General features: G+C 50.8%; 1 protein-coding gene across 1 annotated transcript; it reads right to left on the minus strand.

Annotated features, from left to right (window-relative positions):
• Nucleotides 1–264: 264 nt before the first annotated feature.
• Nucleotides 265–22,530, minus strand: MAVS (mitochondrial antiviral signaling protein). Its single transcript, XM_039542395.1, has 7 exons — nt 22,417–22,530; nt 15,937–16,066; nt 13,457–13,631; nt 10,999–11,285; nt 9,104–10,136; nt 6,151–6,500; nt 265–4,275 (listed from the first exon to the last, which is right to left on the minus strand). The coding sequence occupies exons 2-7, from the start codon at nt 16,051–16,053 to the stop codon at nt 3,436–3,438; spliced, it is 2,802 nt and encodes a 933-aa protein (XP_039398329.1). The 5' UTR covers nt 16,054–16,066; nt 22,417–22,530; the 3' UTR covers nt 265–3,435.
• Nucleotides 22,531–24,087: the final 1,557 nt, after the last annotated feature.

Below are 24,087 nucleotides of genomic sequence, written 5' to 3' on the forward strand. Positions count from 1 at the left end.
CCTTGATTGCATTGGCCTCGTTAGTACCACACAAGTAATTTTCCCTCCCTTGGTATTCACCCCTTCTTGTCAACTATTGAGAATAGGCCACTTCTACCTTAATTGAATTGGCTCATTAGCACTGACCCCCCACTTGGTAAGGCAACTCCCATCTTTTCATGTGCTAGAGTATGTATTCCGCTTACTGTATTTTTCACCTCCTGCATCTGATGAAGTGGGTTTTAGCCCACAAAAGCTTATGCCCAAATAAATTAGTTAGTCTCTAAGGTGCGATAAGGACTCCTCATTGTGTTTACAATATTGTGTTTATTTTTTGGCAAGACTTTAACGCTAATGGCACAGATCCTCAGCTGGTGTAAACAGGATTGTCACACAGGGCTGGTCTAGGGCTGTGGTGATGGTGCAAACCTCTACCCCTTTCCCCAAGTGAACAGAACCCTGGAAAAGATCAAAGGAGCAAAGGCCCCATTTAGCATTGTCTGGGTCCACCTCGGGAAGCGGTATGTCTGGCAGATGTTGAGCAGGGCCCACCCCAGTGGCAGTCCTGCAGGAAGAGAGAGAGAGGCCCAGAAGGGTGAGGATGTCAGGTAGGCTGCAGGGGGACAGGAAATCCCAGTGGTGGGATAGAAGTGAATAGATTGTGCAGAAGGGGAAGTCTCTCGCTGTGGTGGGATGAAAGAGGACTTAGTGAGGAACCAACACGGTAAGCACGCGTGGGCTGGAGACAGTTGAGTTAGTACTGTTTGACTTGTCTCCATTTTGAGGACCCCAGCAGAAGGCTTAAGGACATGAGCATAGAAAGGGGGCCTGAAGATAGAGGGGAATGTGGTGTTTACTTGTATGTCTGGGGACCTGTGGTTTTGGTATCCTGAAAGGGTTATGACTGAACGTGATCTGTCCAGAGGCCTAAGTCATGGGAGGAAGTGGACCGCACAACGTCAAAAGAGGCTGCTGCCAGGGGGCATCAGAGGAACGAACTCTCCTATGCACACCAGCCAGTGGGTCACTCCTTCACAAGGCTCCATTAATGACAATGCAGTCACAGGTCTGTCCATAAATTACTTAACGCATTAGGTCCTGAATTTTGCATGTTTGTTTCAGTGTTACAAGGAGTAAGGGGGTCTTGACAATAACAAAAAAATGTGGTGTGTAATCTATGGACGGCCCCAAGTCAATGGAGTGACGCTGATTTATACCAGCTGAGGAACTGACCCACGTAACGCTTCCAGACTACAGGTAACTGCTCCTCAAGCCCGCTTTTGCGGTCGGTACACCTTATTATCCTCACGCTGCAGATGGGAGAAATTCAAATTGCAAGGTAAAGTGACTTGCCACAGAGGTTGTCAGTGTCAAAACCAGGATTAGGCACAGCTGCTCTGGGAAGTCTAACTCTGAATTTCCTGGCTTTTGTACTTACTATAAAACTTTTACCATAACATGATCTTCATGTCGGGCAAGGAACAGGGAACACTGTCGGGTCCTGAGCATTTGCAGAATTGACACCTGGGGAGTTTTCACATAAATGGCCACTCTACCATAGTGCTGATTTCTCATTAGTAAGGCTTTGAGTCAGTCACGGATTCTGTGATTTTTATGAGACCTCTGCAACTTCCTCAAAATTCCACTGAAAACAAAGCTCGAGCCCCACCACCTGTAACTTAGCTTCGCAGGCCCCGGGCAATTGCCCTGTTTGCTACCCCTTAACACTCGCCCTGTATACATATCCATGATTTATTGTTTATGTCACATATCCTGCCCGTGACTTTCAATAAAATACCCTTGCCAAAATCGTGGCCCTACTCATTAGCAAAACTACTGAGACAATGCGACAGGAAAAGGAGCAAACCTCATCCTTGCTGGAGCAGTGAAGCTGGAGAGACATTCTCTGTTCCTTGAATCCTGCTGGACAGTTGCGTCAATTGACCTACAGCCCTAGTTACATACATTACTATCGCCACGATAGTGGCTGAGCTCTCTCAAACTACTTAATTCCCACCCCCCATTTCCACTTAAAGCCCGATTCTACAGTAAAACTATGCCCAGACAATTTGGAGACCTAGTACTGCAACAGGCAACGCCTGCATTTGCATGTAATCCCATGCTCTGACTAAGGCTACACCGCATGACAGGTATGGGAAATGTATGCTCAGAGGAGAAGGGAAAACCACAAGATTAATGGCGTCCCCTGCAGGCATGGGGAGAGATTTTAGTGCTATTGAAAGGTGACAGTCAATTTGACCTCTCTACTTAGTCACAAAACAGATACAGCATGGAAGCTGCAATGCAAACTTCCCCACACTGCCTCAAAGCTGGAGGGTCCCCCCGTAGGCATACAGAATGGTAGTTTAACCTCCATTTTAAACCTGGGCCTCTCAGCTGGGACTGCCATCAGTGGGACCAGCTGTGGGATTTTTGTAACTTGGTTACTTGCTGAGCAGGAGATCTTCAGACCCTGCTCATTTCACACAGGGCACTGAAAAGGCATTAGATGTTAACAACCAAGTTACTGATCTGGTCTGGATTCAAGCCAGTGAGGTATAAGCTAAGGGTGAAATTCACCCCAGTGCAAACGGCTTAGTTGCCATTGGGATCTGACTGGCAAACAGGCCTCATGCTAGCCCTTCCGTGAGTGAATAGCTGTACCAGCAGCACAGCCATTCAACTCAGTGAGAGCAGATGATCCTGAATTGCGGTTCCAGTCAGTCATACACAAACACATGGCAAGAAGGAAGGAGAGAGTGAACACAGACCCAATCATGAGGGACAGCTGGAGGAGAAAGCCAGAAGAGCCCTCAATGGACCACGTTTGAGTTCAAGGTAGTATCCCTGGTCAGGTACCTGCACAGGAGACAGTGCCCAGCCCCTCTCCATGCACCCGCATTTTAAAGTTGGGCAAAACCTAGCAGCAGAGACCAGCTGCGCTATCTTGATGTTCATACACTTCAGATTCTGCAAGGAAACGGAACTCCTTCTCTCAGAGCGGGCAGTAGGAATACTGTGATTCACAGGACAACATGCTCTCTCTTGTAGAAAGCCTTCACCTGTCTCTTTGGTACCCCCTTCCACTGTACCGGCCCACAGACAGGTGTCGATAATGAGCATCCGTGGAAGGGGTTGCAAATTTCACTGTCTCAAGTAAGGGTCCATCAGCGATGGCTTGCATGGGGGGTTGAGGTGCAGCAGGAGAAGGAAAGTATATGAGAAGGCAACTGGTGACAACAAGGATGGAGAAGAGCACAAGGGGGTCAGGCATCTGGGGCCTCATGCCTCATTTCCAAAGAAGACTGAATAGTGCATTCGAAATTCTACCCTCCAGACTAGTCATAAGTATGCCAGTTAAAATGCCCATGTAAGAGAAAGCTAAGCAGGAAGTTTACTGTTGACTTTGTGGCTGAACGAAGCGATGCTCTACAATCTCTCCACCCTGCTCGACTCCTAATTCCGCAGATGCTTATAGAATAGGAAAGCCACAACAGACGTGAAAGCAGCAACGGCAGCTGGCAGCATATAGTCCTTCAAGGGAAAGGATGTCCCGTCACTGTCTCGCCTTGGCCTGTTATCGTTCTGGGGGGAACTTCCTGGAGGGGCTTCTGAATTCCAAGGAGAGTCGGAATATCCAGAGAGCCTCCTGGTGGAGCTAGAATTGGCTGGAGATGGGTTTTCATAGGCACTGGTTACAACCCTCAGGCCGGGAGCCTCCCCCAGATCAGCGCTAGGATACTCAACCACATGGACTTCATGAGTTCCCACAGCTGTGCTGTCCCAGGTGCTGCTGCTCTCTGGCGGAAGGGAGGCTCTGCTGGTTTTGGTAGCTTCGTCTCTTCTTGGGCCATTGCTGGCAGCCCAAGCTGGGGGCCAGTGGTCAGAGCGAGAGGAGTAGTGATTCTCTTCAGGCTGATTCCTCTGGGCTCTGCTGGAGCTGGAACAGGCACTGGTGGATTTGCTTATCATTAGGGGATTGCTGTCCTGAGAGCACTCGCCGCTGAAGACAAAGCGATCAGACTCCCCAGAATATTGGACATTTGTCTCGGGTGACTCCAGCTGCCTCTTGGCTGGCTCCTCCACGCCTCCAGTGGAGATTAGCACGCCTGGCTTGCTGAGCTCCACCTCTTCATCCGGCTCATTGTAGAACGCTTGGCAGCCCCCAAGGGGGTCTGGCAAGGTGATTTGGGTCTCCCACCCTGCCTCCCTCACGGTGGTGCCAGCTGTGTTCCCAGGGATCCCTGGACTGGTTCGGGTCACACTCGGAGCAGGGGGCTTTGGCACTCGATTTGCCTTCAAGAGACAACAACAGGGACTAGTTAGACACAAACTGAGGCATGTCACTGGAAGCACTGATGGCACCCGACCTCCTGCTTCAGGGCTGAGTGCTGCAAACCCAGCTTCAATCTGCCCCCAGGCTAACACCAATCCCTCCCAACACTGCGTGGCTCAGAAGGAGGGGTTGTAGCCAATGTTCCCTCTAATTTTTTCCATCCATGGGCAGAATAAATTTTATGTGCACCGAGGTATGTGTGGAACTGCGCCACCAGTAGAAATAATATATATTTTTTAAAAGTTACCATAGGGATAATTACTCCAGCCAGGACAGGTTAGGCATTATAGAACTCACTACTCAAAGAATTTAAGTGTAAGAGAAATAAAAATTACGAAATGCATAGACCAGTCAAAACACTAAAATAACACACCTTGAAAGGATAAAATTACAGAGACTATATGTGCATTGCAGGAAGTACCAATAATAATAAAAGTATGTGTTGGGAACTGAGTGTGAAGGAGACTCTGTGTGGTGTGTGTGTGTGTGTGTGTGACAGTGTGTTTGACACAGACTGTGTGTGTGCGACACAGAGTGTGTGTGTGACAGAGATAGTGTGTGTGCTGGCTGCTGGGGAAAGCCATGCACTGTCTCTTTAAGACAGTCACTGAACACTCTGAGGCCTCCTGAGCCAGGCTGTCCCCTCTGCCCTGCTCTGCGGAGATGGGATACAGGGGCTGGGGGAGGGGGACAGCCAGACATCAGCATCCTCCTCCCTCCCATCCCACCCCCACTCTGTACATCCAGCAGGAGGGTCCTGGGAGCAACTGCAGGAGGGAGGAACATGGGGGGAGGGGCACCTGAACACGCTGCCGGCTGTACACACTCTGCTAATCAGCTGGGCAGCATCTGAATCTCTCCTGCGCGGTTGCCCAAGTGCACAGGGAACACAGGTCGTAGCTAGCTCCCCTCGGCTGGAGGGATGGGGCGAGGAAGTTATCCGGGCTCAGGAGGACCCTTTGGGATGGGGAGGGTGAGGAAAAGATGGAAGAAGGGTGGATAAACTGTGGGGGATGGGACGGGACAGAGACACTAGCCGCTAAAATGAGCACGAGGCTGGAGGGACTGATTTACAAACAAAGGGGAGAAGAGTAAACGAGCAGCTTGGCTGGGGCAAATCTCCACTTCCCTTGTCTGCAAATAGGGTCTTGCCCCATGGCAGCCACACCAACGGCTGCTATCAGGGCCACTTCCAAGCGCAGACAAGGCCCTGGGGACAGCCAGGAGGAAGGTTCGGCACCTGAGCCAACCAGCATTTGCAAATTGTAACCACCAAGGTGGGAGGGGAAGCATTCAGTGCAATGCGCAGGAGTCTAACCAGGAGGGTTGGGATGAAGCTAAGAAGATGAAATTCCAGGCTGTCCAAGGAGAAGCTTCCTAACTGTGAGATCTACCCACCAAGGGAAGTGGGGGAGGCCCCATCATTTTGGACACAGAAGACTGTACAAGCCACTACAGTATGCAATGTTGTTTACTCCCCTATGCCGAGGGATAGACTAGGTGACCTACAAAACAGGCTTTGCCAATCTTTGGGGCATGAGAGTCTTTCCACCGACTTCAGTGGGCTTTGGCTCAAGCCCTTCATGGCCACGATTATGGACTGTGCTGCCCGATTCTACCATTAGAACCTCACTCGGCTTAAACAAAGCTCTGGGACAGGGCAAGGAGAATGGAGAGAAAAAAACCTGCAGAAAGGGTCCAGGCTAAAAGACAGGATCTCTCCAAAAGGCTACAGTTCTGCGGGAGACAGTAGCTCGGGCAGCACAAGACCATTTGGGGGCACTGTGTACAACAGGATCAAGGTGAACACACCCCCAACACACATGACAACCTACGTTCTCTTTTGGCATGGAGCTGCTGCTGCTGCTGTCTGTCTCTCTCGTTGGCAATTCGCGCTCTTGGACGGGAGATTTCAGCTCACCCAGGTCGCTGTTGAACGCTGGCCCTGACGGGTCAGAAGGCAATGCAGGCGAACTAGGTGGAATCACAGCAGTAGAGGAGAAGCCACTAAGGTCAGGGAATTCCACAGCAGGCATGGCATTGGAGAGCTTGAGAACTCTGTTAATGCTAGTCGTACTGGGATGGATGGGGGAACTGGTTGGAAGAATGTTGCTGGACCCAGGAGTCGAAGCTGGGCGTAACACGTGAGGTGCAGGAGTTGGGATCTGGACTTTGCTTTGAGGATCTGGAGGGGAACAAGGCACAATGTGTATTAATCAGGATGTGTGAAAGGAATGAGAGTTGTAAGCTCCCCCCCAACCCCACACACAATATTTCACTATTAACAATGGGAAAGTCCCAGTTCAAGGGAGGGGGTAGTCTCCAGGGTAGAAGGAGTCTCTCTTATCTGGTGCCTCTTTATGAAGCCACGTTTCTTGGTTTTCTTGTACAGGGGGAAAATGTTATACCTGCTCCAAACAAAAAAAAAGGGAGGAGAGCAGGGCATTCTGCATTAGGCCTGCCACACATGAAGTGCATTGTTAACAAACCACGTGTACAACAGGGGTCTGAGCCAAAGGGCCCTGATGTCAATGGAAAGATGCCCTGTAGCAGGGTGGACCCCTGCTCCTGCCCTGAAGGGTTAAAAACAGCCGGGGGGGGGGGGGGGCGGTGGCAGGAGAAAGCAGCTACTAAGCTGGGCTGATTGGGAAGTGGCTGCAGCTGGGCCACACTCCAATCAGGCCACAGCTGACCTATATAAAGAGGCTGGGAGCCAGAGGCTTAGGAGTCTCTCTCTAGCTATAGAGGGAGATGGGCCTGGCTGCAGGGAGTTAGACACAAGGTACCTGAACGGAGCAGGGCTGGGGAAAGGCTGAGGAGCTGGGGAGCTCCAGCCTGGAAAGCCCCAGGCTGTGGCCTAGCATTGGGCTAATAGGTACTGAGGGTTGCAGGGGGCAGCCCAGGGGTAGGCCAAGGCAGCAGGTCCAAACCCTCCTTGCCAGTGATGAATAGGCTGATACTGCAGTCTGCCCCAGGGCGTGGGGCTAGACAATGACTGGCAGTAGCCATATACTGAGGCAAGGTGGGGATAGTAAGTGGGGGGTTCCTCAGGGAGGGGAGACCCTATGACTGAGAGAAAGGGGTTACTGCCAGGGGACAGCACCCCAGGAAAGAGGCCACTGGGTCCAGGGGGGCCAGAGGACAGGCGGATCACCGGCCTGCAGAGGGTGCTCCAGAGCTGAATTGAGCTAATTCCCGGAAGACACCAGCAGGAGGCGCTGCAGGGGTGAGCCCGCCCGTCTACACTCCCCCAGTGACTTCAGAGAGGTTTGGAGCAGGCCCATGAAAGAGAACGGGGGTGTGACTGTGGGGCACACGGTGATGGGCCTAACGCAGGCGTTCTCAAACTTCACTGCACCACGACCCCCTTCTGACAACAAAAATTACTACAGGACCTCAGGAGTGGGGACCAAAGCCTGAGCCCACCCAAGTCCCGCCACCCTGGGGGGGCAAAATCCAAGCCCTTGGGCCCCAGCAAGTCTAAGCCAGCCCTGGTGACCCCATTAAAATTGGGGTCACAACCCACTTGGGGGTCCTGACCCACAGTTTGAGAACCGCTGGTCTAATGAGAGACACTAAGGAACGGACGCCGGTCAGGCATTTAGTAACCTCCATTGTACTATAATCTGAGCTAAGAGGTTTGGTCAATTCCAGGTAGACAGATAACTGGGAATGCCACACAGCATCCTCAGTAACATCCATCTGCTGCCAACCCCATGCAAAGCCCCACCCCTCTCCCCGTCCTCCCCCACTGAAAGGTGGTAAGGGCTCCAGCTTCTAGCTTTCGTTTCTACCCCCCATGTTGATGAAGTAGCTAAGCTCGCTGGCTCCCAGACTCCTCTCTCTAGTACCTTCAGGCTCTGAGCAAGGTGCTTGGCCCTTTGGCCTGGGCCACAGGGAGCAGCTGGACTGACCAGGCTGCTGTGGGGCTCTCTCTTGGTTCCGTCTCTCACAGCGCTCTGGTGCGCAACACAACTCTACAACCTGGACCTACTAGTGGGGAGAGTCTTTGTAAAGAAGTCAGCTGGGTTGGTACAGATAGCAACAGTCACATTCACTCTCTTGTTACAACCAGCATCTCCACTTTGCAGGGGTTCATGGGGAGCCATTTTCTGGTTTTGGTTCATGGGAGGTCAACACCCCCCTCTACTCCAAGTTGAAACCCAAATCGAAACTCAGCCCGAGACAGCCAAATCTGGCTTGGTCTCCGGTGGTGTCACCACATTTGGTCTGTTTTTCCCCTGGCAAACCTGACTGAAGGCAGCGCAGGTTGGCAAACCTATTGACAAACCAGGCCCAAGTCTCAGGTGTGTAGCTAGGCCGAGACTGTCCCTCAGTTCTGGGTGTACATCTGTTTCCGACAGGGAAATTGTACTAACAGGTTACTTTTGCCTGGGGCCCAGGCGCTGGAGGGAGGAGGACTGTGAATTGGCCTTGGCCCACCACAGCGTTGATGAGCTGTGAGGAATCCAGCTTTGGCCGCTCTTAGCCAGCGAGTGGGCCAGCCAGTTTCACGTGGAGGGGAGTGGCACAATACCAAGAACAGCCTTGCATTGTGTTGGATGCACCTCTAGGTGTACCGCCCCGCCCCCAACAAATTCTGCTTGGGGGTAGGAGAAGCCAGTGGCTATACAGACACTGCAACTCCCACTGCAGCTGAAAGCCAGTGCAATTCTGATCACAGGTTTCAATGTCCCCAGCTCATCCCCAGTGTTGAAGATGCTGCCCCCTTTGCAGCAGGACCAGATTAAATGCCCCTGTGTGAATACTGAGGGGGAAAGCTCTTACCCCTGCTGTTTGCCAGTCCACTGGCAACTCCCAGGGTATCTGCTAGGCACCCTCCCGACCGTCCACCACAGTGGGAATTGATGCCGCTATCTGGGTTCTGCTCAGGGATCCCCTGGGAAGGTCCAGTGGAGGGGCCTGAAGCCAGTTTTTCAGAGGAGCTGGCCGAGCGCATTGTGCCGAGATGTAATGCTCCCAAATCATGAGCGGTCACATCCTCACTGAGATCCATGGGGATTGTGCTCATTGTCTGAGAGGCAGGCACTGATCCGATTGCAGGACTAGAGTCAGCCCTTCCTTTGATGGCTCCCACATCACCATAACTGTGTGTGCTTTGTGCAGAATCTCTGATTTGGTGTAGAGGAAACGCATCCCTCTCTCCGCCATGGTCTCTCTGCCCCTGGGCATGTTTCTGCTCTGCATCAAACTGGGTCTGCAGGAGGACAGGGTCACGAACATCCACCATGCTGCTTGTCAGATTCCCATTCTCGTAACCCTGCAAAGCCTGAATCTTCTGTTCCCGGAGCGAATCTCCAGGCTGCTGCCCATTTCCGTGGACAGCTCTGTTGGCACCGGAAGCCAGGGGAAAGCGCTCAAAAGAAGAATAGTAAACCTCTTCTGGCTGGTTCTTGAAATCCTCTGGGCTAGGAGCGGCGGCCGGCTCCCCTCTCTGAACAGGCTCTCCAGGCATGGATGCCTTTCTGCTGTTCCCAACGTTCAAGTGGTTCATGTTCCCAAAATACCCACCGCTCACACAGACCGGATGCTGCTGGCGGCCAGCCCAGTCTTGACTCTGTCCTCTCGGGTCAGGTACTGGTCTGCTTGGCTGAGTCACTTCCACCTCTTCTCTGGGAACCCCCCCAGAAGCCAGCAAGTGTCCCGCTGGTGATCCAGGAGATAAATGGACTGCTGCTGGGGCCAGACCATCTCCATGGTTACTGCCTTCCTGTGATGCCCTGAGATCAGCTAGTGCTGCGTTCCCAGTGGGTTGGGAACTCGGAGCTTCCCTCCATGGGGTCAGGGCATCTTCTGTAACCTGAAAGGAAAACCAAGATGTGTTTAAACCATAAGACAGTTATTCTCTGGACCCAAAGGGACGGGGGCTCCCTCGTGTGAGGCACTGGACAGACAGACCCCCCAGGCTCTGTGTTCTGAGGGAGACAGAGCCCTGGTGTCCAACTCCTCTCTCCATAGCGCTGCCTCTACACCTAAGCCCTGGTCGACAGGCAGAGCCCCTGGGAGGGGGTGTTTTACCCCAGTTGCTGAACTCCGGAGAGAAGCACGGACCGAATGGACATGGGGACTAGCTTTCCTCCTCAGCCTTGGAGGGAGTCACTCTGGGTTCCCCCCCGCCTCGAGGCCTGTGGGAATTACGGGGTGACAATCCAGCACTCCCCTAGCACCGAGACCACCTTTTAACCAGAGGGAATCGTCGTGTGCCGGGGCATGCAGAATGGAACAGCTACATCCGGAGAGAGAACATGACTGACAGGGTACCCGGCACATGCTGCAGCCACTTCTCCATGGCTGGAGCAATGGCAGCACCAGCCAGAGAAAGAGAGAGAAGGGTCCAGACTACCTTCTGACCCCCATTCTATCAAGCCCATGGCAAAGGTGGGTTATCAGGCAGCTGACTGTAACACCCTGAATCTCTGGACCATGTGCACCAGGCTGAAGCGCATCTGCTTTGGATGGAATGGGAGCAGTGCAGGAGCCAGGGATGTTGGCAATGTGCTCCCGCACCCTGCGGGGCAGCCAGGTCTGCCCCTTTGAGCAGTCAGAACAGCGCAGGGGGGCTGGGACACAGGCAAGAACTCGGCCCAGTTTTAAGAGTCAGGTTCTTGTCAACCAAACCCAAGAGATCTAGCGCCACAGAACACTCCCAGAGACCAACAAACCTTTTGCTTTGCCATCGGCTCCATTTCTTGCACAGGAGTATTGTATTCCCCCAGGTCATGGCAGCTTTCCGCTCCAGACGGATTAGTCTGGGGAGGCAGGGGTGCGCCAGACCCTGGGAGACTTGCTGGCTGCCTAGGCAATGGAGGCATGTGGGGATTGTTCGCAAAGGTGGGGCCAGCGCACCGAGGATCAGGATTAGCAGTCTGTAGCGGCATCTGAGAGCAAACTGACATGTAGCTGGGCAGAGAGTTATTCACAGGAGGAAGTGGTGCCTTGCTCCGAGGACCTGCAGGAAGAGTGAGCACAGAATATTTGAAGTGATCGGTAATATGGGAGATGGGGAGTACCAGCAGGGGCTGACTTTGGCACTGGAGTGGCCCTAGAGGGGAAGCGTTCTGTCTAATCAGAGGGAAACCAGGCACCGCCAACAAAGGTACCGTCACTCAGAGGTGTGTCCTCTGAGGCAGAGAGCAGTTTTCACTCTCCATGGCTCATTTCACGCCCCAGCTCTCAGCTGAGACAGTCAATGAACGCTTGTTGTCACTGTGACAGCACTTCCTGTGAAATGGACACATCCCCTAGCAACCGGGCTGAGACGCCACCTCATCTCACCTAGGCTACGGAGCATTTAGATCTGTCTGGCACACCAAGCCCTGGCTCATTACAAAAAGATATGAGTTCAAATACAATCTATATGCAGGGCAGGGCACAGATCACCTCCAGAGAAACCAAGAACTATTGACCTCCTGCAGAATCCTCTCCCAAGTCAGCCTCCACCCCCTCGCTGATCAGCCAGGCGCCGCTCCAGGTGAGCAGAGGGGCTTGCAGCGTCCCCGGAAGCTCAAAGCCAGGCTGTGGCACGCACAGGTGGATTCCAGAAGGTGACCTTATTGCCACCAGACCTCTCCCATTTGTCCCTGGAAGGGACCGTTAGCTTGAGCACCAGAGCCAAGCATGCCAGGACAGACAGGATCCTGCACTGAACCCCTTTGCCTTCATGAGGTCCCATTCTACCACGCCGCTCATCCAACGTGGACTTGCTAGTACGTGAAGGGCCCAGAGGCCATATTTTCTACATGGATGATGCTCAGGGTTCTCTCCCCATCTTACCCAACCCACTGGTGTGTGGCAGTGCCATTTACCCCATGCCTAGCAGAGACAGAGGTTTGGACAAGGCCCGCACGTTAGCCCATGAGCAAGCGCTTGTAGCTTGGCCGAGGCAGTCACAAGACCTGGTGAGGTTTATTGCTGCTCCCTGCACTGAGTGAGTTTGCCGGATGTTTGCGACACCAGTCTGCAAGCTGGGGATGAGTCTCGTTGGCTCTCCAGTTGTCCCAGGCAGTTGGAAGGAAAAGTCACAACCTGCTTGAAGGGGGGCCAGACCTCGCTACAGTTATGCAGGTCTCTGTCACCTCGAGTCTGAATTACTGCAAAGCGGACAACATGAGGCTGCACCTCCAGGCCACTCAGAAACCCCAGCACAAAACTACACTACATGTGGGATTCAACCTCAGTGATTTGGGGTGCCGGCTTCCTGCCCCTCTCCTTGGGCGGTGCCACTGCAGATGAGATCAACTGAGGGACTGGAGCCAGCAGCTCGTAGGTTTTAACAAGGGGAAGGGGCAGGTGCTGTTTCAGGAGAAGTCCTCAGCTTTGGAACCTGCTAGCACAGCCGGGACCTGCTGACTTCCAGAGCAGATGCATCACCAAGCTTTCAAGAAGGAGGTAGGTCGGGAGAGGGGTAAGTGTGTGAAAGGCTGGGGTTAATTTATTAACCCTGCGGGCAGGAGGGATGGAGGAGTCAGGCTTTGTTACTGGCGTTGGTCTCTACCATTGATTGGAGTTGTATGCTTAGAACATACACCTTCCTAATGACAGCAGTGATAGCACCAAAGAGACTTCCAGGAAATGGGAAAGAAACAGCATTGTTTCAATGGAGGAAAGATTGTCCAGTGGTTAGAACATAAGACCAGCCATACTGGGTCAGACCAAAGGTCCATCTAGCCCAGCATCTTCCGACAGTGGCCAATGCCAGGTGCCCCAGAGGGAATGAACAGAACAGATGATCATCAAGTGATCCTGACGTCGCCCATTCTCAGCACTAGGCTGGGCCTTGGGTGACCAGAGTTCAAATCCCAGCTTGGCCATAGGCTGCTAGTGTGACTTGGGCAAGTCACTTAGGGCCAGATCCTCAGAGGTGTTTATTTGATTTCAATGGGAGTTTGGTGCTGAAACTGGCTTTGGTGCTTTTGCAAATCCCACGAGGTGTCTACTGGCAGCTTTAGGCCCCTCTGACAACCTGGCCCCCCTGGACCTGGGGGATAACAGCCCTGCCCTACCTCACAGTCAAGACTGCGAGGCATTGAGATACCGTGGTGATGCTAGAGAGCGCCCCAGGGCCGGGCAGCTAAGAGAGCGCAGCAGGTACTAAGGGACAGGTACTGCAAGGCAACTTACGGACTTGGTGAGCATCGTACTCGCACTGAACCCTGTCTGCGAGATCATGGTGCCTGTTCTTCCTGAGCGCCTCAATGAGCTCCTTCACCCAGCCACTCCTGCATTTCAAGTAGTCGAAGAGCTTCCACACGGCGCACTCGTTCCCTTTCCTGTCGTCGTAGGCTTCAATCTCTTCCTAAAAATCAGCAGGGAGAGAACACTGAGAAAGGGGCCGGCTACAGGAGGTTTCATCAGTCCCAGCAGGAGTCAGACAAAGCTCTCGGCAGCTCAGCACCTGGGGTCCTGCCGAGGCAGAAGAATTTAGCCAGGAGTCAGCTGGCAGGGTTGCTCAGTGTGAGATGAAGCTCTAGGGAGGCGAGGCCCCGTCATGAAGTCGCGATGCAGTTTGGCAGAGTTCTGTGTTGTGCACTAGGAGGTGGTCCCGTGGTCAAGCAGCAAGGTGACGTGCAAGGCAGGATGGTAACACATTACTGGGTCTGCGCAGAGGCAGGACAAGCAGGGATGCTGCAGGACAGGAGTGGGGTGCTCAGAAAGGGGGGATGACAGAGCAGGAGGGCTGGAAGCAGTTACAGCTCACACAACCTCGAGCACCCTCCATGTTGTACCCTACATCCCACCTCCCTATCGGGAGGACTGCAGCCAGTGGGAGCTCTAGACGTTGGAGCAGGCGAAAGCCAGAAGCAAGCCAAGGCTGGAGAACAGCAGGAGCAGAGGTTCGGTTAGGGAGGGAGGGAGGAGGGAACAGAGTAAGGAAGGGGGGGCAGGAAGGGGCACTATTTTTCAAACCCTGCTGTACGGCTCTCCCTTTACCTTTCAAGGATTTTTTTTGGGGGGGGGAGGGGGGGGAGGGGGGAAATCAGTGACTGAGGCTCAGCAGACCACCTGCTAGTCAGAATAGAGCCGTGCATGCCAAGACCATAGTCTCCATGAGCTGCAGTGGCCACAGGCCTAAAAATATATTAACCTTCATACTTCACCGTTTAAGCCGATCACTATTAGGGATCAGGAGGAGACCTTTCTGCGGGGACAGACTATCCCACCTCTGTCCCCTGCAGGGTTCTTGCATCTTCCTCAGAACCACCTGGTGCTCCTCGCTGTCAGAGGCAAGACAGGGACCAGACACACCTGATCCAGTCTGGCAATTCCTAGGTTTCCTAATTCCATGGGCTATTCTTAACCAGCAAGGCGCACTGGTTGGTTACCTGCAACCGTGCTTCAGGCAGAACTTGTCCCCGAGATGCAGACAGAGAGCCCAGGCTGCAGAAAGCAGCTCCCTGCTCTAACTAGAAGGAGCCTGACTGAGCAGCAGCAGCTATAGACGCAGCTGCCACAAAACACTCCCACACAGTGTTTTTCTCTCTCTTTCTTACCACACAGAGCTCAAGCCAAGAATTCTTCTTTATTGGCAGCACAATCCACACACACACACAGAGACAGACTCCTTAAAAACAAGACAGACTTCTCAGGTGTCATGCTGGGGTTGGGACTGGGCATGGCATGAGTGTCCATGGCTGCTCCAGTGACAGACTCCTGGGTAACATGATGCCATCTCTGTGTCTCCCATCCCCACCTCCACCCCTCTTCACTTTTCAATATTTAAAAAAAAAAAAAATCTCTGAGCCTGTATTGTGCTCCCTCCTAGTTACGATTCTGGCATCAGTGTCCCACTGGCTGCATGGCCACTCCTTCTGGATTTGGACTGGGCTTAATGCCTCCCAGGATCCACCTCTAGTTTGCAGCTACCAATTCTGTATCTGGCAAGAGACTGCCTTAGTTCTGCACTTCACCCTGTGATGAGGGATCTGGCAGCGCAACCCACTGGTCAGCATGCATTGTGTCCTGTCTCTGTGCCTGCACCATACGGGGTGTGAGCCTAGTTCATGAGAGACTTGATTCTTTAGCTCAAGCTGTAGCAGTTCATGCTTCTAGCTCTGGAGGTTACAGGTTCGATCCCCAGCCTGTCACGGCTGATAGTTCTGGCCAGGAATCTAGAGCAGTCTCGCTTGTTGTTTTCTATTTGTTCTGCCCAACTATTCGTACACTGGTGTTCTAAGCTTTGATCTAGCACAGTGTTTTCCAAACTTGGGACGCCGCTTGTGTAGGGAAAGCCCCTGGCGGGCCGGACCGGTTTGTTTATCTGCCGCGTCCGCAGGTCCGGCCGATCGCGGCTCCCACTGGCCGCGGTTCGCTGCTCCAGGCCAACGGGAGCTGCTGGAAGCAGTGCGGGCCTAGGGAGGTAAACAAACCGGCCCAGCCCGCCAGGGGCTTTCCCTACACAAGCGGCGTCCCAAGTTTGGGAAACACTGGTCTAGCACATTAAGCAGTTTTCAGTTTTGGGTGAAGCTGTTGGTTCCGCGAGACAGGAGGTTAGAGTTGTGGAGGGATGATATCTACTGTCACTCCAGCCCCTTTCCCACACATGTGTTCCTGAACTAGCAAGGCAGGATCAAAGAAAACAGAGTTAAAGAATAAAGAATTACCCTGTCTGCATCAGAGAGACACGGCAGATGGCGAATCAGCTGGAGCACCCGGGTGCGATGGAAGTCAGACATGTTTTCCCTAATGTACTCATAAACCTTGTCCTCAGCAAACCCCATCTTTGCTTCGCACCTAGGAGTGAGAAGATCAATTTAGCAAAAAAAACAAACAAAAAAAACCAACCACACAGCTGTTATTAGTTAACTTTTATATTGCAGGTTGGCCCACTGTGCAAGGCACTGTACAAACAGGAAAAACAGATGGTCCCTACCAAAAAGAACTTATGGTCTCATAATAATAATAATAGGAGCTGCTCAGAAAATTTTTATTGAAAAAATCCTATGAAAAATGAAAACTTTTTCTGTTAAAACTGTGCATCTAACACAGGGATCGGCAACCTTTGGTACATGGCTCGTCAGGCCAAGCCCCTGGAGGGCTGGGCCAGTTTGCTTACCTGCTGTGTCCGCAGGTTCGGCCAATCGCTGCTCCCACCGCTCTAGGCCAATGGGGGCTGCAGGAAGCGTGGCCAGCACATCCCTCAGCTTGCGTGTGCATTGCTTGATTTTTCTATCGCAGGGGTTTTTTTGTTTGTTTTTTTGGGGGGAGGGGAAGATATCATTTGAGGTTTGCTCTGTTTTAAAAAGGGCATGTGACAAATGTTTAGCATATGAACATCTTCTTCACACCCTTTTTCACATAAACTACAGTGTTTTGAGCAGGGTGAAACTGACAGGGGTGAGCTCTTGGCTGAATTACTGCAGAAAGCTGAAACTCCATTTCCTGTTACTAAGCAACAACTTTGATCAGGACTACTGTTTTTCTTTCATCACACCATGGCTACGTACACACTACAGCTTACGTTGACATAAATTATGTCCCTCAAGGATGTGAATTAGCTACCTTCATCATTTATGATGACGTAAGTGCAGGTGTGGACAGTTCTATATCCATGGCAGAGCTTCTCCTGCCAACACAGCTACCACCACTCATATGCAGGGGGTGGGGAGGAGGATATATGCAGGCCTGCCTGTAAAGGCCTATACTTTAAGAACGTAGGTGTATTTTTATCATTTAGCTAGTTATAGAATAGAGGTATAAAACAAAGAATCAAAATCACAGTCTGCCTGTGTCTGGGCCTTCTCTCACTAGGATAGTCTGAGGCCTTGTTCTCTGGCTAAGGCCTTTGGCTAAGCAGCAGGGGCAGCCATAAACTGGGAAACCCAAGGTCACATCCTCACATTCCAAACCAGTCACACTGAAATAAGGTGGTATTGGGCTATGAAGCAGACTGTGAAGAACTTCAAAAAGATCTCACAAAACTAAAGTGATTGGGCAACAAAATGGCAAATGAAATTTAATGTGGATAAATGTAAAGTAATGCACGTTGGGAAAAATAACCCCAACTGTACATACAATATGATGGGGGGCTAATTTATCTACAACGAGTCAAGAAAAAGATCTTGGAGTCGTTGTGGATAGTTCTCTGAAGATGTCCACGCAGTGTGCAGAGGCGGTCAAAAAAGCAAACCGGATGTTAGGAATCATTAAAAAGGGGACAGAGAATAAGACTGAGAATATATTATTGCCCTCATATAAATCCATGGCACGCCCACATCTCCAATACTGAGTACAGATGTGGTCTCCTCACCTCAAAAAAGATATACTGGCACTAGAAAAGGTTCAGAAAAGGGCAACTAAAATGATTAGAGGTTTGGAGAGGGTCCCATATGAGGAAAGATTAAAGAGGCTAGGACTCTTCAGCTTGGAAAAGAGGAGACTAAGGGAAGATATGATAGCGATATATAAAATCATGAGTGATGTGGAGAAAGTGGATAAGGAAAAGTTATTTACTTATTCCCATAATACAAGAACTAGAGGTCACCAAATGAAATTAATGGGCAGCAGGTTTAAAACAAATAAAAGGAAGTTCTTCTTCACGCAGCGCACAGTCAACTTGTGGAACTCCTTGCCTGAGGAGGTTGTGAAGGCTAGGACTATAACAGCGTTTAAAAGAGAACTGGATAAATTCAGTGGTTAAGTCCATAAATGGCTATTAGACAGGATGGGTAAGGAATGGTGTCCCTAGCCTCTGTTCATCAGAGGATGGAGATGGATGGCAGGAGAGAGATCACTTGATCATTGCCAGTTAGGTTCACTCCCTCTGGGACACCTGGCATTGGCCACTGTCGGTAGACAGATACTGGGCTAGATGGACCTTTGGTCTGACCCGGTACAGCCGTTCTTATGTTAGATGATCTTGTCCTGATAGTGCCCATCACAACCAGATAAAGGAAGAGATCTTAACATGGTTAAAGAAAACGTAGTTTGATAGCATCCTGTCTGGCAAGTCACCTATAAATGGTTGTGGTTTCCTGGATCCCAATAGGATCAATGGTTGTGGTTGTGAAACTCTCATTTCTGTATTGTTTTATCTTTATGGCCCCCACTTTTCTATTGTTAATCTGTCTGGTTCTTTAATTTTTGTTAGCTGTATAATTAATTTTGCTAGATGTAAATTAATAAGGGTAGAGGGATATAATTGGTTAGAGAATTATGTCACACTATGTTAGGATTGGTTAGTTAAATTTCAGTAAAATGACTGGTTAAGGTATAGCTGAGACTATTACTATATAAACTGGGGTCAAACAGGAAGTGGGTGGGAAAATTGGAATCATGCTTGCTGGAAATTAACCCCAATAAACATTCCATTGTTTGGACTTCTGGTCTTTTGCAGCTTGCTGTCTGTGTGAGAAGAACTAGGGAAGTGGGAGGGTGGAGGGAAAGCCCTCTAACGGTGGTTGGCGTAATTAAGTAATTAGAGCAGCTACACTAGAGTTTACAGCTGTAGACTCTTTCTGGTAGCCATAGCCTCAGTCCTACCATTCAGGAAACAGGCAAGGAGTATGCAGCATGATTACATTGCCCTAATGCTGCTTCTTAGGACAGGTCTACACTACCGCTTATGTTGGCAAAACCCAAGGATGTGAATATTCCACCCCACTCAGAGATCTGTTACACTGACATAAGCACTAGTGTGCCCAGCACTATGTTGGCGGAGACAGAGCTTCTGCTGCTCATGATTTTATTATGGGGGTGATTTTATTATGCAAACAGGAAACCTTGCTCCCGTTGGCAGCGAGTGTCTTCACCAGACGTGCTGCAGCTGTATCAGTGTAGCAGCCAGGAAGGCATTAAGTGACTCATCCAAGTGGTCAATTAACAACAGCTGGCATGGCTATGAATACTAGGGAAGCCACCTGAGATGACAGAGCTCTGGGGAGTAAAGAGCATAAGACAATGCAGCTGTGTGAAAGGTGCCTGCAGACAAGCAGCAGCAATAGAGCCAAGCAGTCCCATAGCTACATAATGCTGGGTCCCCGTCTGGAACCCAGGGGACAGGAAGGGAGATGTAAGCCTTGGGAGTAAAGGAGCAGGGACTACTGAGCCCAGACTGGGGCGGAAAGCCTGGTATAAAGTTTGTTAGATTTAGGTTTTGTTTGGACTTTTTTGTTACCGTGAAAGGGGTGATGCTCCAAGTGACCTGGCTGGAGGACTGAGTCACAAGGATGGACAGGTCACTGAGTGACCCAAGCTACTGCTGGCAGGGGATGACCAAGACAGAGGGACTATTAAGCCATGCCAGCCACCCCAGAGCACATTGACCACCGGCTGGACCTCCTACATTGTCTTTCATGTCTCCTCCATTTTCCTTGACAGTCCTTCTAAGGGTAAAATAAAAGTCTGCATGGGGCTGTTACAGCACTTTGAGATAATGGATCTTAAACTGAAAACAGCTTTCAGGGCAAGATTTCCAGAGGGAGCCCTGGCAAAAGACTGGCAGAGAGCACACGCTCTCAGCCAGAAGGCTGCCTAGGGCAGGACTCAAACCCACAGCACCTAGGTGCCAATCAGAGCAGGTCACCTCAAGGCTGGCTGCTAACAGCCTGGGCTCACAACAAAGCCCCTGCCCTGATGCCTATGCACAAGGGACTTTCTCTGACCTTAGGAAGAGTGCTATGTAAGCTCAATAGCTTCCCCCTCACCCCAGCAGAAGCTGGTCTAATAAAAGATACTTCCTCACCCACCTTGTTTTGCTCTGGCTCATCAATTAAGCTCAAGCCAGCTTAAATTTTTACCCAGAACAACTTTACAAATATTATTTCCTGAAAAGGGCAGGGAGTGCCAGACATTCCCTGAGATCAATCCCAAGTGGGTGATTTTGATTTGGGGAGGATCAGAACCATAGTTTAAGGTGTGTGCAAAACAAGTTATGAGAACCATAATGTCCTGATATCACATGTTTTCTTTGTTTTTGTTTTTTAAAGGTGCATTGATTTATTTGTCAGGGTCCCTCTCACAGGAACCCCTTGCTCAAGGGTCTGTATTGGAGGCAGTTACCCTATGCAGCTATGGCTACACTACTATTTTAGTGCATTAGCATATCCGCTGAGCTCGAAATCACACTTGCAGCTCCAGTGCAGACATACTCATACTAAGACTACTTGCCTCAAAGCTTACAAGCTAAATAGACAAGACATAAAAACAAAGCATTGTCCCCATTCCTACAGATGGGGAAATGAGGCAGAGAGAGAAAACGGGTTGGATTTTCAAGAGCACTTTAGTGATTTAGAAAGTCAATGGTACTTGGGCTCCTAAATCACTTTGAAAATCCCTCCCTAAGCAACGTGCCCAAGAGGGGTTGTGGGTGAGCTGGAAATTGAATCTAGTGCTCTTAACCCCCACTCCAGTGCTTTATTCAAAGACCACCTTGTCCCGACTCTCATGCACACTGTATCCCATGGTAATCTACACAGATGAACATGAATTATAAAGTTAAAAGACAGAAGTCTAGTGTAAGTGCTGTGCAGTCTGGCAACTCAGAGTCTTTAAGACATTCATGACTGTACAGTTACAGTATTGTCAGTCGGGGTCAGTGCTAGCACTGAAGCATTCTAGGGAAATACAGGAGGAGGCCACGGCAACACACAACCAATCCGTTGCAGTTTCACTTCCTGTTTTGAAACTACTAGGGAAACCCAGGTAGGCAGAATGCAAATGCTCTGATTGGAATTTGTCTGTGGCTTTGCAGGGCTTTCACCCATCTCTTATGGGATCTCTTTTGTCCATAAGTGATCAGAATCACAGCTGTGGATCTCTTTAAAAACATGGCTCTCTAAGCACATGATGCTAGAGGACTGGTTCACTACTGACAGAGAGCACAATTCATTTGGCCCTTTTGCACCTCCTTTGCCAATGCAAAGGGGTTGTGAATAAGGCAACCCCTCCCATAAATATCTCCTGTCCTGGGAGCTTCTCTATGAGGTACAGGATTGGCTCAGGGGACATTCTGGGATGTGTGGTCACATGTGGGGAGCAAGGCATCAGTTATTCCCTGTGTGCCACAAAAACCGAAGTGCCCCTGGCAGTTCCCTGAGAACTGCCCTAGCCTACAACAGAGGTGAACTGGTCCCCAACAGTCCCGGAATCAAGGAGACCAGTCCTCTCCTCACTTTCTGAGTTGATCCAAGAATGAAGTGAATTCAGTGCACAGTCCACCTGACTTAATTCCCCAACAGCATCCCTAGTGTGCTCCAGTGCATGATGGCCCAGCCTAATGTGATCTGAGAGCACAGCTTGAGGCTGTAATGCCACAACAAACTCTTGCACAAAAAGGTGGGCTTTCTGCCTAAAGAAGGGGATACATTTCCACAGATTTTTGCATGGGGGGAGGGAATCTCTGCAGATTCTCACTCTGCTGCTTCAAACCTAACTGCAGCGATTTTGACGCATGTAGGCCCCAACCGTGCAGGAGCATAACTTTATTCAGAGTAATTAATGGGACTAAAGAGGGCCGTGCAAGTGTGTTTGTGGGAGTGTGATGTAAGTGCAGCCAGGTCTTCCCAAGACAAACACAGGGGTTTCTTGATAATTTGACACTTGCATCTATGACATCCAGTGCAGAGCAGTTATCTCGCCTGCAAGCCAGGGCTTTGCAATAAGTATTTGCATAAGGCAGCTACATTTATTACAAGCACTTCCTCGTTCAAGTGCAAACTCCCACATCAACCCAGCAAATGACTAATCACTGCTCAATGCCTATCTGGTCTACAAGCTAGCGAGTTTACCAGTCCTGGAACGGACAGGGTTCTGCATAATGCGAACAAGACCCAGTGAGATTATTTTATGTCCTTGTTAATTTCTCTGCTTGATTCTCTGAACTTGCCCAGCTTTCTTCAGACTCCCCTCCGCTCAGCAGAGCCAACAAGCATTTTGCAAAACAAAGGGGGCCCACCAGCTCCTTTCCGTGCTCCCTCCTTTAGCTGGGGCTGCTCCGAGCAGAGAGGTCATTTGCAAACCTAAGGGAGCATCTGAGAAGCCAGACCCCGCTGCAAAATCCGGCCTCGTCCAATGACACCCGGCTTCACGGGCAGAGAGAGGGCTCCGGGGCGGCGACCGGCAGGGGGAGGGGCGCCGCTCCTTACCTGCGTGCGGGCAGCGGCAGCGGAAGAGCCCACCAGGAGCGCCAGACAGACAGACAGACGCGCGCGCGCGGCCTCTCTCGCGCACTCCCTCCCGGGGAACGTTCTAAGCCCGCCCTCTCCGGGCCCCGAGCTTCAGCCGCCCATTGGCCGCGCTGCCTCTCTCCAGACGTCCATCAAGCGCTTTGTTGGCAGGGCCTGCTGATCGCTTGCAGCGTTTCCGTCGGAGGCGGGGGCCCGCGGAGCTGGCTTGGCCTGGCCTGGCCTCCGAGGGGCCGTGCAAAGGGATGGGAGGAGCTAAGCAAAAGCAGGGCGGCTTGGTGCAGTGACTACACAGGAGGGGGACTCTGGGGTGCTTGGGCGCAGGACCCCCAGTAGGAAGGATGTGTTAAGTGGGTAGGGATGGACTGTCGTGGTCCGGTCCTGCTTTGGCTTTTTTCTGTCCCCAGGTGCCCTGGCTTGCTAAGCAGCCGAGCTGGGAAAACCCCGGCCGCTTTTATCCAGCTCTCGGACGAAATGGAAATTCCCATCCGAGGGAAGTTTCCGGTCCCCTCGATTGGTTGTTTCAGCAAGGTTGCTCGTGGAGTAGGTGTCTGCAGCGTAGGGACTTCCAGCAGCTACTCTGGCTAATTGTGGAGTCTCTACGCAAAAGAATAAATGGACACAAATCTGACATCAGGAATCATAACATTCAAAAACCAGTGGGAGAACACTTCAACCTCTCTAACCACTCGGTGACAGACTTGAAGGTGGCAATTTTGCAACAAAAAAACTTCAAAAACAGACTCCAAAGAGAAACTGCTGAACTTGAATTAATATGCAAATTAGATACAATTAACACTGGCCTAAACAGAAACTGGGAATGGTTGGGTCATTACACTAATTGAATCTATTTCCCTATGTTAAGTTCTCCTCATACCTTCTATGGGCCATCTTAATTATCACTTCAAAAAGTTTTTTTTTTCCTCCTGCTGATGATAGCTCATCTCAATTGATTAGACTTTTCCTGTTGTTATGCATACTTCCACCTTTTCATGTTCTCTGTATGTATAAATATCTCCTGTCTGTGTGTTCCATTCTATGCATCCGAAGAAGTGAGCTGTAGCTCATGAAAGCTCATGCTAAAATAAATTTGTTAGTCTTTAAGGTGCCACAAGTACTCCTGTTCTTTTTGCGGATACAGACTAACACGGCTGCTACTCTGAAACCTGTGGAGTGATGGTTGCTGCTTCCCGTTCCCAGTGCAAATGAGTTTTCACTATAAGCCTGATTTTTTTTAATGTTATTTGATTTTGCCTTCCCAACCCCCAAAGTCCTCACAGAAAAGGTCGGGTCTGCTTTCAAATGGGTGGGTTAAATCTGGGACTAAGTGAAGACTTGCTACAAGAGCTGAAGGAAAGTGGACAAAGATTGGTTACTTCTGGCAGCTTAAAAAGAGAGGTGCCCAATGGTTCCAGTTGCCTAATGTTTTTTGCTACCATGTAGTAAAAAAGAAAAATAGATGACAGGTGAAACCGACTTTACTGAATTTCCCTCCCTCAGGCTTAGTGCTCAGGACAAGCATTTAGTTAATAACTTCAGTAATTTGACTTTAACATGGCAGTGTGGGATGCAAGAGAACAGGGGCATTCTCTGCTCCTTCCCCCATTCCTGGGACTCTACCTTTAGCAAAGA

Source organism: Mauremys reevesii, linkage group 5 (genome assembly GCF_016161935.1).
Source record: "Mauremys reevesii isolate NIE-2019 linkage group 5, ASM1616193v1, whole genome shotgun sequence".
Classification (NCBI taxonomy): domain Eukaryota; kingdom Metazoa; phylum Chordata; order Testudines; family Geoemydidae; genus Mauremys; species Mauremys reevesii.